We start from the raw sequence: 16155 nt of genomic DNA on the forward strand, positions 1-16155 counted from the left end.
CCGAGCTCCATCCCTGACCTTCCCTGCCATTCTCTACTTTCAACCCTCTGAAGCACAGCTTGCTGAGGTGCCTTACCCTGGGTGTGGTTGGCAAATACCCCAAAATGAAGTGGTTGGTTTTGATAGTCTCTGACTTTCCTCCCAGCTCCAGAGGGAGACCGTGTGGTACAACAGGAAGAAGTTTGAATTGAGACAAGTGACCTGAGTTTGAATCCTGGCTCTATCATTTTTTATGTACGTGGTCTTGGGCAAGTCATTTAACAATTCATCCACCTATCAATCAGCATCTCCTAGGCCTCAGTTTCTCCATCTGTAAAATGATGGGGGTGGGCTCGATGACTCCCAAGGTCCCTCCCAATGCTGTCTCCATGAGTCAGGCCACCCTGAATCAGTCCTTCCCAGGGTGACCTCGGGAGGAAGGGGGACACCCGTAACCACCTTGGCGAGGGAAGCCCTTGATAGTCTTTGAGGAAGAAGTAAAACCCCAGAGCTTAAATACCATCCCGACTACCTTTGTCCTCCCCCAGCAGACACAGGAGAATGGGCTGGGAAGGCCGAGAGCTCTCTGCAGCCGCTTTGGGTCTTTCCCGAGGGGGAAGGATGCCCAAGGTTGGAGTGGTCAAAGGCAGGGGGCTGTGGGCTGTCACGGGGCTGCCTGGGGACCAAAGCCACTCTCTTAAAGGATGCTTTGTTTCCTCAGGACATCAAAGGCCCCCACCCAGCATCCACAAGGCCCATCTATGGAGAGAAACAGGCCTAGCCCTGAGCCTCCTTAGAGACACAGTCTGTCTCTACAGCCCTCTGTAAACAAAGCTGCAGTGGGCACATGAGAGATGGGGGCAGGGCATGGAGAGGCCATGCTGGGCACATTGACTCCTCCCAAACCCCAATGTAAACATCTCAGTACCAAACACAGTGCCTGGAACATAGTAGGTGCTCAGTAAATGGTTGCTGATTAGCTGACATATGTGACAGCTGGGAGGTCCATCGAATGGAGACCTGGGCCTGAAGTCTGGAAGTCTAGGTTCAAATCCAGCCTCACCTGCTTGCTAGCTGTGTGACCTGGGGTAAGTCACTGCACCTCTGTTTGCCTCAGTTTCCTCATCTGTAAAATGGGGATAGTAATAGCACCTACCTCCCAGGGTTGCTGTGAGGATCCAATAAGATAATAATTATAAAGTAGTTAGCATAGTTCCTAGCATATAATAAATGCTGTGTAAATGTTAGCTATAATAATAATGAGGAGGAGGAAGATGGTGATAATTATTATTATGTTTCCTGGAGACATGTAATCTCCTTGAGGGTAAAGACAGTTTGTTTTGTCTTTTTATCTCCCAAGCTTAGTTCAACTCTTGGCACATAGTAGGACATTAATAGAGATTGACTGTAGCGGAGGGAGCATTAGACTTTGGAATCGGAAAACCTGACTTAGGATCATAGGATTTGGAGCTACAGGGACCTTAGGGGGTGGTCTTGTCCATCCCTGTCATTTAACAGATGAGGAAACGGAGGCCTAAGTAGGTGGCGGATTACCCAAGTAATCAGTGGCAGGGTCTAGCTCTAAATCCAATACTCTTTCCATTTTTATAAAGATAAGGGAGGTGGCAGGTGGGGAGGAGGAAGAGATGAAGGAGGGGGAGAGAGGAAGGAGCAGGAAGGCACCCAGGGATGAGGAAAGAGGGCTTGGCCAACCTTGAAGCCTGACCCCAGGGAGTCACCCACAGCCAAGGCAGCCTCCAGGCTCCAGCTGGAGTGCTCATACTGGCCATGTTAAGGAGTTATGACACTGCCTCTCAGTGGGGCCTCGCTGGACCCCAGAGATGGTGGGATTTTGAATCTGGAAGAGGCCTTGGAGATCATCTAATCCAGCCCCCCCTCCTTTTACAGGAGAAGAAACTGAGGCCCAGAGAGCTGCCCAAGGTCACACAGCTAGCAAGTGTCTAAGGCAAAATTAGAATTCAGGGCTGATCAGGCCTGAGAACCTGGAATGCTTTTCATGAGTGTTTCTACCATTGATCAACTTGGTGTGATGCATCCCTCCCATGCTCAAATACCTCCCATAGCTCCCCACCACTGATATTTGAGACCCTCCACAATCTGAAGCAGTGTTGTCTTCGCAAGTGACACATAACTTGTGTTTGAGGAGGTCTCCCTGACAATGGATGCAGGCTCTACCCACTACACAACACTGCCTCATTAGGGATGTTGTGAGTGGCATTCCTTGCTAAGTGCCTCCTATATGTCAGGCACAGTTCTAAGTGCTACATCAGGTACCCCTTGAAGGTTCCTTTTGGCAGTTCCTCCATGGTTGCCAACATAGACTTAACAACAACAGCAACAATGATTAACAACTGAGCTCTATACAGCAATCAATCCATCCATCCATTAGTAAGTGCCCAACACTTTGTGAGGAGCTGGAGAGATAATGCCAAAAATGAAGGTGGCCCTGCCCTCAAAGGGCTTCCACTTGATTACAGCCACAGATCTCAATGAGCCCGCCTGAGCCAGGTGAGGTAGGTACTGGCAACAGGTGTCTCTTATTTTAGAGTTAAGGTAGCTGAGGTTCAAGAGGCTAAATGTCCTCCCTGAGGTCACACAGCCAGAGTCAGAGTCAGGATTTGATGGCCAACACTCCCTCTGCCATACCAGGCTTCTCACCACTGTTTTAAACACACGTCGCCCTTTCTTGCTCCACGCTTTGGAAACTCTCCCCACAGGGATGGAAGAAGGCCCTATTATCTTATTTTTAAAATCATGATAAAGCATAAAGGAGACCTGCTAAAATCCTATCTTTTAAAGCTCATTATGATATGGTGATAGAGTACAATGATGACAGCTTATATTGAAAAGACTCAGAGGATCTTAGTGTGCCACAAGCTCAGTGTGGGCCAAGAGGGTGGCATAGTGGCCAGGCTACCATGATCTTGGGCTGTATTGAGAGAGAGGCAAGGATAGACTTTTATGTCCCATATTCATTTCTGGGTATCACAGTATCATCTCACCCTGTCACAGAAAGGATGTTAGCACAGCCTTCCATTCTGATGTCGCCAGGTGGCTCAGTGGCTACCATGCTGGGCCAGGGTCAGGAAGACCTGCCTCAGACACTCACTAGCTGTGTGACCACGCACATGTCATTTCACCTCTGTCTGCCTTGTTTCCCCATCTGTAAAATGGGGATAATTAAAGCACCTGCCTTGCAGGGCTGCTGTGAGGATCACATGAGATCCCATTTATAAAGTGTTTGCACAATGCCCGGCACACAGCAGGTGCTCAATAAATGCTTGTTCTCTTCCTTTACGTCCCAGTCATCATTCCCACTACATCCCTACCCCATCCCTACTTCCCCAGCTTTGGACTCCAACCCTGAGTCCCAGGGCTCTGATCGGTGAGTTTGGCTATCTCTTATCTGAAATCTGGCCTTCACACTGCTTCCTGGCACCCTCCACTCCCTGCCCCTTTCTAGCTCCCCACTACAGGCTCCCTTCCCCAATCAGGATAAAGCTCCCTGATGGTAGGAACTATCTGAATTCTCATCTCTTAGCACTGTGCCTGGCACATGGTAAACATTTAATAAATATTTCGTGGCTACATACTGACCTAGGGGGTGTGCTGGGAAACATTTAACAGCTACTTATAAGATTAATCTGCATTATTAACATTTTGTCCATCATAGTCAACAGGCAAGAAAGTCAAGTCCTGATTTGTAGAATTTTTATTGAATTCTAAGGTGTAAGCGCTCACATTGAAAACTTAACAAGCCTATCAAGCAAGCATTAACTGACTTTGGAACAGCCCGCCCTGGGAGTGTTCTCTCTGTCTCTGTCTCTGTCTCTGTCTCTCCCCCTCCTCCCATATCTCTATGTATCTAGTTCTTGATCATCTATTTCTCTCTCTACCTATTTCTCTATATATCCATCCATTCATCCATACATCGTATCTCTATCATTTCTCTCTCTCTCTCTCTCTCTCTCTCTCTCTCTCTCTCTCTCTCTCTCTCTCTCTCTCTCTCTCTCTCTATCTATCTATCTATCTATCTATCTATCTATCTATCTATCTATCTATCTATCTATCTATCTATATCTATGTATATACATACATACATATATATATGTATATACATACATACATACATCATATCTGTCTGCCTGCCTGTCTGTCTGTCTATTACAAGCTCAGACCCTCAGACCAAGCTCAAGCTGGGAAGGTTTTGTGGAGGGGACCAGTGATGAGCCCCCTGTAAGTCACTGGAAGTCCATTGAGTTGAGTAAAGAAAGGCTCCTCACCAGAAGGGTGACCAGGGCAGGGATGCCTTTTTTCAGTCACAGCTATTCCCCAAGCTCATCTGTCTGCTAAGGCAGGGAGTGATCTCCACCTGACTTAGTGGATGGAAGGACCCACACAGGAAATTCAAGCTGGAGCAGGGCCAGAGTTGGGTGACCAGGATGAGAAGCCTGTGTGGCTTGAAACCTGGTCACGTCCAGAGTATTCTAGTCAGCCCCAGAGCCTCATTTCAGGAAGGACATTGATAAAAACCTGGAGCATGTCCAGAGGAAGGTGACCCAGAGAGACAGAGCTGTTAACTAGGAATTTTAGCACCTCGAACAAGGGGGAAGGAGGGGGAGGTTGGAGAAGTTCACCTGGAGTACAGCTGTTAAGGGAAAGTTAGCATGCCCCAGGAGATAGGGAGGTTTCTGTGCTGCTGAAGGACGACTAGAGGTAGGCTCTGGGAAGATGGGAAGCTGGGGCTGGCCACTGAGGGGAAGAACTGTTTCATGCTTTACACGTGTGTCCCCAAGTGTCTAGCTCAGTGCCCAGCACATAGTAGGTGCTGAACAAAATCTTGTTGACGCTTGTCGGAGAAGTAGCCCCTGGGATGGTGCTGTCAGCATCCTCTAAATTTTGCTGCCTTGGGACAAAGTCCTGGTTGTCCCACCCTGGTTATAGCATTGATTTGAAGATGAATTGAAAGAACACCAGGGATGGTTAGCCAGTAAGACAGCAGAGACTCAGAGGAGATACATCACAGATCTCAAATATTTGAAGAGCTGTCAAGTGGAGGAGGGATTAGTCTTGTTCTGTCCAGCCCTGGGGGAGCAGTTGGGGTGGGGGAGGGGGGAGCAAGGAGCTAGGGAGAGGCCGATTTCAGCTCAACAGGAAGAAGAACTGCCCTGACCATTGGGGCCGGCTCGAAGCCAGGAGATCTCCCAGCAGGGGCTGGGTAGCTACTCCTCAAGGACACTTTGAAGGGAATTCCAATTCAGGTATAGACTGACTCTCTGCCTTTGAGGCCCCGCCCAGTTCTGAGATGGGGGTAGTAGAGTGAAGAGCTTCCTAGCTCTGGAGGCAGAGGGCAGTTCAAATCCTTCCCCCAGTGATCTCCCCTGGGGGACTTCTGGGTCTCAGTTTTCTCATGAATAAAATGAGGGGATTGCAGCTCCGAGGCCCCTCCTAAGCTCTAGAACAGATCTAGGAAGCTACATCTTGAACCCTGAGGGTGTCCCCACTCCTTCTCCCCACTCCTTGTTCCATCCACAGAAAGACAAGACTCAAATACTGGAAGGGCCTCCACATGGAAGGGAGCTCAGACCTGCTCTCTTTGGCCCCAGAGCCGTGGGAGGAAGGGCAAAGAGGCCAGTTAGGTTGGGTATCAGGACGGGGTGGCACCCTCAGGAGTGGGCGAGCTCCCCCTCCCTGGGGGGTATCCAAGCAGGGGTTGGAAGACCCTTTTGAGGGGATCCTCCAGGGGGGCCCTCACTCGGGCACGGGTCTCTGCCAGTCCCAAGGCTCTGTGGCCCTAGGAGGCCAGGCAGCTACGATAGTGAGGGAGGGGCTGAGGGAGCAGGGCTCTGGTTGGTGAGCAATGATGTCATGGCTGGTCCCTGATTGTGTTTACTATGTTCTATTCAGGCAAATCCGGCCAGTGCCAAGTCCTATCTCTTCCCACCACCTTAGGGCCCCTCCCCAGCTCTCCATCTCCAGGCCAGGAGCTGCCCAATGGGCCAGAAGATAGAACAGATCTGGCCAGCTCAGGGAGGCTGTGTCAACTTCCAAACACCCCACAGAGCAGAAAGCCCTTCCCCCAGACAAAGGACACCCAGGGCTGACTCAGCCAGTGGGAACCAAGAGCTGGGGGTGCAGCTCTCAGGCTGAGACCCAGAGCATCTGAGCCCTCCTTCCACCCAGGCCAGGCCCTGGACCCTCTGGGCCAAGAGTGGGAGCAAGGGAGAGTCAGCCCGAGATCACTGGATTCCGAGGTGAAATAGATAACAGAGTCCAACCCCCAATGGAAAGATCAGCAGTCAGAGGCTCTGGATTCAAATCCTACCTCTGACCTTACTGGAATCAGACTGAGCTCCTTGAGGGCAGGGATTGACTTTTGACTTTCTTTGTATCCCTGGTGCTTAGCACAGTGCCTGGCAAACAGTAGATGCTTAATAAATGCTTGTTGACTTGACTTAACTTGGCTATGTGACCCTGGGCCTCAGTCTCCTCATTTGAAAAAAAGAAAAGAACCTTGGAGATTTCATTCAGCTGTAAATGTAGAATCCTATGAGCCAATCAAACTGAAGCCCAGAGAAGGGAAGCATTTACTAAGTACTACTGTGCTAGGCACTATGCCTTTAAGCACTTTACAAATATCAGGTTGTAGCTGTTCTGATCCCCATTTTACAGATAAAGAAACTGAAGCAGACAGGGTAAGGGACTTGCTCAGGGTTACACAGTCAGTAAGTATCTGAGGCAGGATTTGAACTCATTTCTCCCTGACCCCAACCCCAGCTCTCCATCCACTTACTACCTGGCTGCCTAAGGCCACAAAGATGGCAAATGGCACGGGAGTCATTTGAATCCGGGTCTTCTGGGTCCCTGCTTACTCTATCACACCACCTACCCATCCACTGAAAGCCATTCTCCAATATCCCCCAGAGGATCTTTGATCTTTGGGCAGGTCAATTAGCCCCTCTGGGCCTCAGTTTCCTCAACTATAAAATGGAGATAATCACAGTACCTTCCTGCTATGTGCCAGGCACCATATTAAGTGTTAGAAAATTAAGTTGGCTTAGCAATTAAAAAAAGAAAAAGAAAAAAAGATGTCTTCTTCCTGGCCTCCCTGCCTCCACTTTCTCCCTTCTCCAGTCTGTCCTTCACATGCTGCTTGGCAGGCCTTCCTAAGGCACAGGTCTGGCCACGTCACCTGACCATTCACAAACCTTCCATGGGTTCCCACTAGTACTGCCTGCAGGAGTCAGTATTATTCTGACGTTGGCCATCAAAGCCCTCTTTCACCAGGATCTGTCCAGCTTCCCTGTGCAACCTCATCTCACACTATTCTCCTTCAGGTAGCCAGTGCTCCGGCCAACCTGGACATCTTCATGGCCAATGCTTGCCACAGTGCCTGGCACTCAGTAGGTGCTTAATAGACGCATGCTGACTTGACCTGACAATACCCTACTATCTCTGGGCATTTTCTCCATTTGTCCTCCATGCCCAGAATAGATGTCTTCTCCTACTGCTACTTTTCTCACCCCTCCTCAAACTCCTCACTGTTCTCTGCCCAGTCCTCTGCTCAACACTGATACAACTCTCCCCTGTGACAGAATTATGGGAATCTCAGGAAAAGCTGTGCTTTTAGAGTTCGGAACTCTTTATGTGGCCGCTTCACTGACACAGATAGCAGCCCACCTGTGACTTAGAAATTTGGATGTCTGGTCATACATAAACAAAAGTCCTTCTTGTCTAGACAAGGGGTTCTTAACCTGAGGTCCCTGAATTTTTTAAAGTTCAATAACTGTATTCAATACAATGGGTTTCTTTTGTAATTCTATGTATTTTATTTTATGCATTTAAAAACGTTATTCTGAAAAGGTATCCTTAGACTTCACCAGAGTATAGCCAAAGGGGTCTATGACTCCCAAAAGGTCGTAAAAGTCCAACCTCTGGTCCAGAGGATCTGGCAAAAAGGAAACCAGTTAGTATCGATTACTCAGATTTATTTTTAGTTTGACTGTAGAATTAAGCTCCCTTCTTTAGGAAAAGCTAGCCCTAACAGCTAAGCCAGACTAGCACAGATATTCCCTTAAATCTAGGTTACCTATAGATTTAGTGACTAGACTGATTGGGAAGACTTTTTATCACTTAGTAGCAGATAATTTAGATTAAGACATATCTTTATAGGAATAACATAATCACAGGATTATAAGACTCTTTTTAAAGGCTAAGTTCCCCTCTCTGGCAGCTGGAGAAAGTCTTAGTGGATAAGCTCCCTTTTTCTTGAGCTAGACATTAAGCTGAATAATGGAATCTTCTAAGGCTGGTGGCTAGAAGATGGTGGGGAGACTGCTCACTACAGAGCACAATTTCCCAGGAAGCTTTCTGGTTACAAAAGGCTTCACCTGTAGGGTAAGCCTTCTGGGGCAATATCACTTTGACAGCGCAATGTTACTATTGGGTTAAGAAAGCCTGGGAGAAGCACGCTAGTCAGACAACCTGTCTTGTTCAATAGAATTGTGTTCAAAATAAGTTTCCTGGTTTTTTTAATTTCTCTTTTCTGTTATAAAAATAAGTCTGTAAATTACTCCTTCGTCACTAATTACTGAGGAATTAGTTGACCTGATTTAGTGGTGACTTGCAATCATTATTTATTTGCTTGGTAATTTTGGACCTCAGCTTCTTTTTATTTCAGATAATTCATTTTAACATTGGGCAGGCCAGGTTGGATGAGACAGGAGTTCCGAGCTGCCCTAGTGGGAAAGGCAGCAGAAACCCTCAGGCAGCTGCTGAGGCAAATGCCGCTGGTGGCTCCTGGGGAGGCGTCTGAGGTGCGCACGAAGGAGAATGGTGTTACTCAAAGCGAGTCAGTATCAGAGGTGGGTTTGACCCCAGGACTTCCTGTCTCCAAGACCAGGCCACCTCTACCCACCATAGAGAGCTGTGGCCACGTCCTCCCCACCAGAGTGTAAGCCCATGGGGACAGCTCTGTACCTTTGTTCAGGGAATAGAATGTAGCACTGTCGGAGAGCCATAGGTGAGTGAGAGCCCTTTTGATCCAGAGGCCAGATTGACTGAGAAGGGAATCCAGAGTTACCTCAATAGAGGAGGCAGCAGAGGCCCTCATGCAGCTGTTGGGGCAGTGATTGGGAAGGACGCTTCACGACCACCTCAGGAAGCATGGGTGCCCCAACTCTGGGTTCTGCTCTGTAGGCACCTTTGGAATATGGGCCCTCACTCCACCATCTCACTCTGAGGCTGGACCAGTCAGGCAACCAGGATTTCTCAAGCACCTACTAAGCACCAGGGATTGTTCTAAGCACTGAGGATACAAAGAGAGGCAAAAACACAGGGCCTGCCCTCAAGGAGCTTACTGTCTAACTGGGGAGAAAACATGCAAACTATCTACAGACAAGACATAGGCAGTGTAGACTGGAGACCATGAATGGAGGGAAGACACTAGGATTCAGGAGGATTGGGAAAGGCTTCTTGCAGAAGGCAGGACTTTGGCTGAGGCTTGAAGGAAGCCAGGGAAGGCAGGATGGGGAGATGAGGAGAGCCTAGGCCTCAGCCCTCTACCTCCATTCTCATCAGTGCATCCCCTGATGATCCAGACAGCTCACTCCTGCCCTGCCTGGTGCCCGACTGGGGGTGCCGGCCTCCGAGGGCTAAGCCGAGGTGGCCCTTCTCAGCTCAGGCAGTGTGGATGCAGCTCACCCTTCGAGGAAAAGGACAGTGGGCAGAGGGGTGGGGAATGGGAGGGAGGGATCTGGCTCAGAATGTACAATGAGGTAGCGGTCAATTTCCATAAGACCTTGGTTTTGCCTTTTCTGAACTCGTACGGACCCTTTGGATCTTGGCTTCTTCCCTCCCCTTTCTTTTTCTTCTTCAGAAAACAAAAAAAAGATTCCCTTTAAAAATAACACCAGAGAAGCCCAGTTTAGTAACACGCAGCCACCGGGCAGGGACTGGGGAGCCCCACGTGTCCTATGGAGTCATGCAGGGCTAGTTTATTTTGGGTAATCTGCAGTAAAGCACCAACAAACCCCCCCCCCCAAACCAGTGGCTAAGCCCTGCGTGGGAGGGGCCGGGGCCAGCCTAGTGACCGATAGGAAGTCTGGCCTCTCTGGCCTTCTCAAGATGCCCCTTCCCAAAGGAGCCTGAAAGGGAGATCCTAAAGAGTGGGCCCAGGAAGAGAGATGGGGGGCGCTTTGGCAGAACCCCGGAAGGATTCCTGAGCATCAAATGCCACAGCGGTGGGGTCCCGTGGGACAGACGGGTCTTGTTCCAGAAGAGCCAGATCCCAGTTCCTACCACACTCCTGGCCTGGGGGCTCTAGAACATATTGGTGCCATCAATCAATCAGTTGAACATTATCAGGCACTTACCATGTGCTGGCATAGTCCAATGTGCCAACGGAATCGACCCTGAATGTACCCAATTTCATCTGATATTGGAAGCTAATCAGGGTTGGGCCTAGCTTGTACTTATACAGTAGCCAGGTGTGGGGGACCTGTGGCCTTCTAGGTCCTTGGGTGCGGCCTTTTGACTGATTCCAAGTTTTCCAGAACAAATCCTTTTATTAAGGGGATTTGTTCTGGGAAGTTGGATTCAGTCAAAGAGCTGCACTTGAGGACCTAGAGGGCCACATGTGGCCTTGAGGCCGCAGGTCCCCCACCCCTCGTAGGCTATCTAGACACAACAGGCACACTAGGCTTTTCTTTCACAGGGAGGCAAGGGAGTATGATGGAAAGGGTACCCGTGCAGCTCATGGAAACACCTGGGTCATCCTTCTGTCAACTCTCACTCCTACTGACAAGTCTGGTCCCCAGCTCCCCATCAGGGTTCTCGGGGTACACCTGAGGAGTTGGAAGTAATTCTCTGATGCCATCAGCTTGAGCCCCCACTGGTGTGCCTCCCCTAAGATTATCAGTTGAGAATCACTCGAATCTCTAATGCCATCAGCTTGAGCCCCCACTGGTGTGCCTCCCCTAAGATTATCAGTTGAGAATCACTCGAATCTCTGATGCCATCAGCTTGAGCCCCCACTGGTGTGCCTCCCCTAAGATTATCAGTTGAGAATCACTCGAATCTCTGATGCCATCAGCTTGAGCCCCACTGGTGTGCCTCCCCTAAGATTATCAGTTGAGAATCACTCGAATCTCTGATGCCATCAGCTTGAGCCCCCACTGGTGTGCCTCCCCTAAGATTATCAGTTGAGAATCACTCGAATCTCTGATGCCATCAGCTTGAGCCCCCACTGGTGTGCCTCCCCTAAGATTATCAGTTAATAATCATTCCACCCTCAAGAAGCTTTCAGAGAGGGATATTTACTAACATGTACAATAAGAATCGGGAGTCACAGGAGCTGGAGTACAAACTCTGGCTGTCCCTCCCTGTGTGACCACGGACAAGTCACTGAACCTTATCTGTGAAATGAGGGAATAGAACTAGATGACCTCTAAACTTCCTCTTAGCCCTAGATCTATCACCCCATGTCCACCAAGTTTCTGTCAAGCTCTAAAGCTATAATCCTTTATACCAGGTTTCTTTATCATTCTTATTTCATCTAGGAAAACCTATGGATCCCTTCTGAAAATAATATTTTTAAATGAATAATGCAAAAAACAAGAGGACAACATTGAAATATTGAAATACAGTTGTCAAAATATGAGCAAAATAAGTCAACAGACTCCAGGTGGAGAAGCCCTGCTACATAGCCTTCTCCTGGACCCAGGAGACACTCCTGGACTATATCTCTCTCCCCTGTGCAAACCTAGCTGGCTGAGTACTAGATGACTCTGGCTGCATCATCTATTGGCACATTTGAGAAAGTAGAGTAAGCAGTTCACCCCAGGCCCATTTGTGGCCAGGCAGAGACTCTAGCTGTCAATCAGAATAACCCAGTCCCCAAGAAGGCTTCATAGGGTCGACAGTGGGAAAAGCCCTGGACTTCAGATGAAGAAGACCTGATTGGGTTCAAGTCCTCGCTCCACCAGTGGCTGGTGAGATGAAATGGCCACTTGGTCCCTGTGGGCCAGGCCAGGGACCTTCAGTCCCCGATCTGTGAAGTTGACCTTGGTAGCTTTGGCCCAGCCAACCCTAGACACCTCCCAGCCAGGCCACCTCCAGGAACGCCTGCCAATTTAACAAGCTCTGACCAGTCCAGTCACAGAAACATGGCAGGCCTAGGGCCCCGACCTCCTTCAGCCTTGTGCCTCAAAAGCACAGCTCCGTCGCAGATGGCACAGTACAAGGGGCCACTCCTTCCAAGAGGGCTCCTGACCTTGGCACTGTGTTCACCAATGCCCACCCTCAGGTTCATCCCTAGCAAAATGCAAGGGCATGCAGAGACAGGCCCAGACCCTCATGCCCTCACACTTACATACATGCAGAGACCCACAGACACACAGAGACCACCATACACAGAGGAGTGCACATCCATGCATGCAGACATATCAGGGGAAAAACAAATGGTTTTCAATCCCCCAGAACTACCTCCTGCCAGATGCAGGAAGGGCCGAGAATATTGCAGCAGAGCCTTAGGCCAGCGCTTTATCCGGAGAGGGGAGTGAGGACCCTGGCATGGCCAGGGACGTGGCATGTGAGGGACAATAGAGGGACAGCAGCTGTCTGCCTCTGTCCCTGCCCTCAGCCCCGCCCAGGAGCGGGCCATCGATGACGGAGCCATGCTGGGGGCATGCAGGGATGCGTTACCTGCAGGACCAGCTGCTGCCACGCGGTAGCCAGGGGCTGCCCGTTGCCAATGGCGCACGTGCTGGCCCGAGGCTGCTCACAGGGCTGGTGGGCCCGCTCTAGTTGCAGGGAGACATTTCGCCTTTCTTCCTCCAGGGCCCGTGTAAGCCGCTCGAAGCGGGCCTCCTGTTCCTTGACGGAGGCCAGGATGCTGGCAGCCGACCTGATGTCGTAGTCATCCATGGTGGCTCTGGCCTGGCAGCTGCCGGGCAAAGAAGAGGTTAGGGGAGGGGGCCGGGCCCAGCTACCTGCCCACACAGAGTCACCCACACACTGGGAGGCAGCTCGATAGAACATTCACTCTGAGACGAAAATCCTGGCTCCCCTGGAAGCAGCTCCATTTTTGTTCATTGATTAAATTTTAAATTTAAAGTAATTAATCCAGGGCTGATGGAAAACAGGCCTGCACTGTGCAGAATCCCAGCTAATGCCTTTGATCCCTTCCAAAAGCAAAGCTGCTGAGGAGACAGACTTCAAGTGCATGTCACTGAGCAAATCGGGAACTTTTAATGGGTGCAAAGAAGATGCTACCATCTCAACAGGCAGAAGCGAGACGCCCAGCTCTCCAGATGGACGGGCCTGGGGAGAAATGGTGGCAGGTATGGCTGGCTCAGATGAAAATGGGGAAGAGAGTAGGAGTGCATTGTATCATATTATAGCCTCGGAATTGGCTCAGAATATACAATGAGGTAGCGGCCAATTTCCATAAGACCTTGGTTTTGCCTTTTCTGAACTCGTACGGACCCTTTGGATCTTGACTTCTTCCCTCCCCTTTCTTTTTCTTCTTCAGAAAACAGCCCCTTCATTTTACAGAGAAGGAAACAAAGCCTCAGAATAACTTACTCAAGGTCCCACAGGTACCCAAGAAAACAGTGTGGTTCAGCAGATCTGAGGTTGCCTGGCCAGTAAAAGAGCGGTGCCTAGCTCAGAGAGGCTGTCCTCTGCCCTTAGCAGACCATATCTGAAGCAGAGACATTTTCAGAGGAGGGGGCCAGAGCGGGGAGTGGGTAGAAGGCAGGCCATGAGAAGAGCCACTGAAGGACCTGGGGAAAAGGCCAGGACACGATGGCCAACCCCTCAGCGATAGCTGAGTGGAGCAATGGACAGAGAGTCAGGTTTGGAGACAAGGAGACCTGAATTCGAATTCTGTCTCATTTACTACTTATGTGACCATGGGCAACGCATTTGGTCTCTCTCAGGCCCAATTTCTTCATCTGCAAAATGGGAACTTAGCTCCCCAGAGCTGTGGTGAGGACTGACATCGGCCAAGTACTTTGCTAACTTTAAAGTGTTATGCCAATCAACGCTCACTATTCCAATTATCTGAAGGGCCTTCAGTTGGAAGAGACCAGGCTTGTTTGTCTGGCCCCGGAGGGCAGAGCCAGGCTGGGGGTGGTCACAGAGAGGGAGATCAGGCTTGACGGAAGGAAGGCATTTCTAATAACCGGAGCGAGGGGGCTGCCTCTGGGGTGGCCTCAGGGAACCGGGTTTCCCTTCACGGGAGGTCTTTGGGCAAAGCGAAGATGGCAGCCACTTGGGAGGGATATGGGAGACCCGGAGCCTGACCCAGGTCCAGGATGCTCCCTAACTCCAAGAGGAGCCCCTCACCATTCATCTGCCTCGATTTCCTTGGGCAGAATCGGCAGCTGGTGGGATGGGCAAAGGGGCGAGACAAGAGGCCTAGGGGGCAAGGGGGTGATACCATCTTGCACCCAAAGGATTGGCCCTTGAGTTGTTCCAGTGAAAGCAGATGCCTGGTGGCTTTCTGGAGCCCAGACTGGCCATGCCAGGTGGACAAGACCTCCTTTGGAGCGTACCTACATGTTCCCAGGGTGCTAATTCTGGGGGGGGGGGATTTCATGACCTGGTGCTGGGTCTGGGTAACTGACTCCCTCCTCCAAACCCATCTTCAGTCCCCCAGTCTACACAGAATCCAAGGAGGATGATCCAGCTAAACAGGTACATGAGGCCAGTGCCCAGATGAAAAATGAGCAATTGGGCCCGCCTCTGGAAATGTACGGGGCCAAACTATCCCGTGTTCATTCAGAGGGTTGGCATCCTCTGTAGATCCAGTCAGAGGTGATGGGGCAGGAGACCTGATCCCAAAGAGGTCTTGTGTTAGCACAGTCAAGCAGGCAGGGCAGCCGTGTAATGGGGCCAGGGGCCAGGGAGGCAGCAGAGGCTGCTGCCAATAAATAACTCCACTCAGGCACACGCCGTTCTCCTATCCTGAAGGACCCGTGCAGTGTAGCCAAAGACCTGAGCATCCCGACAGGAGGAAGGAGAAGAGAGCCGGGGAGGCCTGCGGTGGGCCCTGGAAAGTCTGGCTGTCTGCGTGGGTCCCTGGGGCCTGGCGGCTTAGCTGGCTGAGGTCTTGGGCACAGAGAACACGTGTGATGGAGCTTGGGGGGCAGGACGTGCCAGAGACGCTGTGGAAACTGGCATGATCACAGGATGGGGGGCTGGGCCACGGAGAGCCAAGGAGGGGGAGCAGGTCATACTGAGAACTGGCCTTTCTAGGGCACGCAAAAGCTCACTAAGCACTCTGCACGGATCATCTCACCTGACAGTCATGACAGCTCCATCCTCATGTTACAGATGAAGAAACTGAGGCTTGTGAGGGGTTAAGTGACTTGCCCGGGGTCACACAACCAGTAAATACATGAGGCTGAGCCGACCCTGAGGTCGGGTCAAATGGCTGGACTGAGAGACACAGAAAGAAGTGCCCAGTTTTTGTGGGTAGGGGATCCTTGTTGACCCTTGACTGCATGGCCAACTGTGCTCCCAGGGATCCTGCAAGGGCATGGCCTGGCCCGAGGAAAGGACACCCTGGCTCAGGAAGGCCCCAGGCCTGCCTCCCCTCATCTGCTCCTCAGCTTTTCAAAGAAAACTGGAGTGTGGAAACCCTGGAGGATAAATGCCGCAAGGTGAGACAAGAGCACGTGGCTGGATTCACAGGGTGGTTCCAGGCCCCTGGGTGGGGGGAGGAGGGGGAAAGGGAGGGGGGAGGAGAGGGAAGAGAGGAGGGAGAGGAGAGAGGAGGAGGGAGGAGGAGGAGAGAGGGAGGAGGAAGAGAGGAGGAGGGGGGAAGAGGAGGAGGAGGAAAGGGAGGAGGGGAAAGGAAGGGAGGGGGAGGAGGAGAAGGAAAAGAGGGGGGGAGGAGAGGGAAGAGAGGGAGGAGGGAGAGGAGAGGGAGGAGGAAGAGGAGGAGGAGGAAAGGGAGGAGGGGAAAGGAAGGGAGGGGGAGGATGAGGAGGAGGGGGAGGAGGGGAGGAGGAGAGGGAGGGAGAGGAAAGAGGAGGGGGAGGAGGAAGAGGAGGAGGGGGGAGAGGAGAAGGAAAAGAGAGGGAGGAGGGGAGGAGAGGGAGGAGAGTGGACAGGAGTAAGGGAGAGGAGGGGAAGAAAGAAAGTGAA

General features: G+C 51.0%; 1 protein-coding gene across 9 annotated transcripts in view; it reads right to left on the reverse strand.

The window, feature by feature from the left end:
• The window catches only part of ARVCF (ARVCF delta catenin family member), a 370319-nt gene that overhangs the window by 128638 nt on the left and 225526 nt on the right, over window positions 1-16155 (reverse strand). For 6 of the 9 annotated variants that reach the window (XM_020996305.2, XM_078154469.1, XM_078154468.1 and 3 more), the window contains exon 9: window positions 12703-12943. The exons of the other annotated variants lie outside the window; for them this stretch is intronic. In XM_020996305.2, the coding sequence (XP_020851964.1) occupies window positions 12703-12924 (222 nt within the window). In that variant the 5' untranslated portion in view covers window positions 12925-12943. The remainder of the gene's footprint in view (window positions 1-12702; window positions 12944-16155) is intronic. 9 annotated transcript variants of the gene reach the window in all.

Source organism: Phascolarctos cinereus, unplaced genomic scaffold (genome assembly GCF_003287225.1).
Source record: "Phascolarctos cinereus isolate Bilbo 61053 unplaced genomic scaffold, phaCin_HiC Scaffold_4;HRSCAF=312, whole genome shotgun sequence".
Classification (NCBI taxonomy): domain Eukaryota; kingdom Metazoa; phylum Chordata; class Mammalia; order Diprotodontia; family Phascolarctidae; genus Phascolarctos; species Phascolarctos cinereus.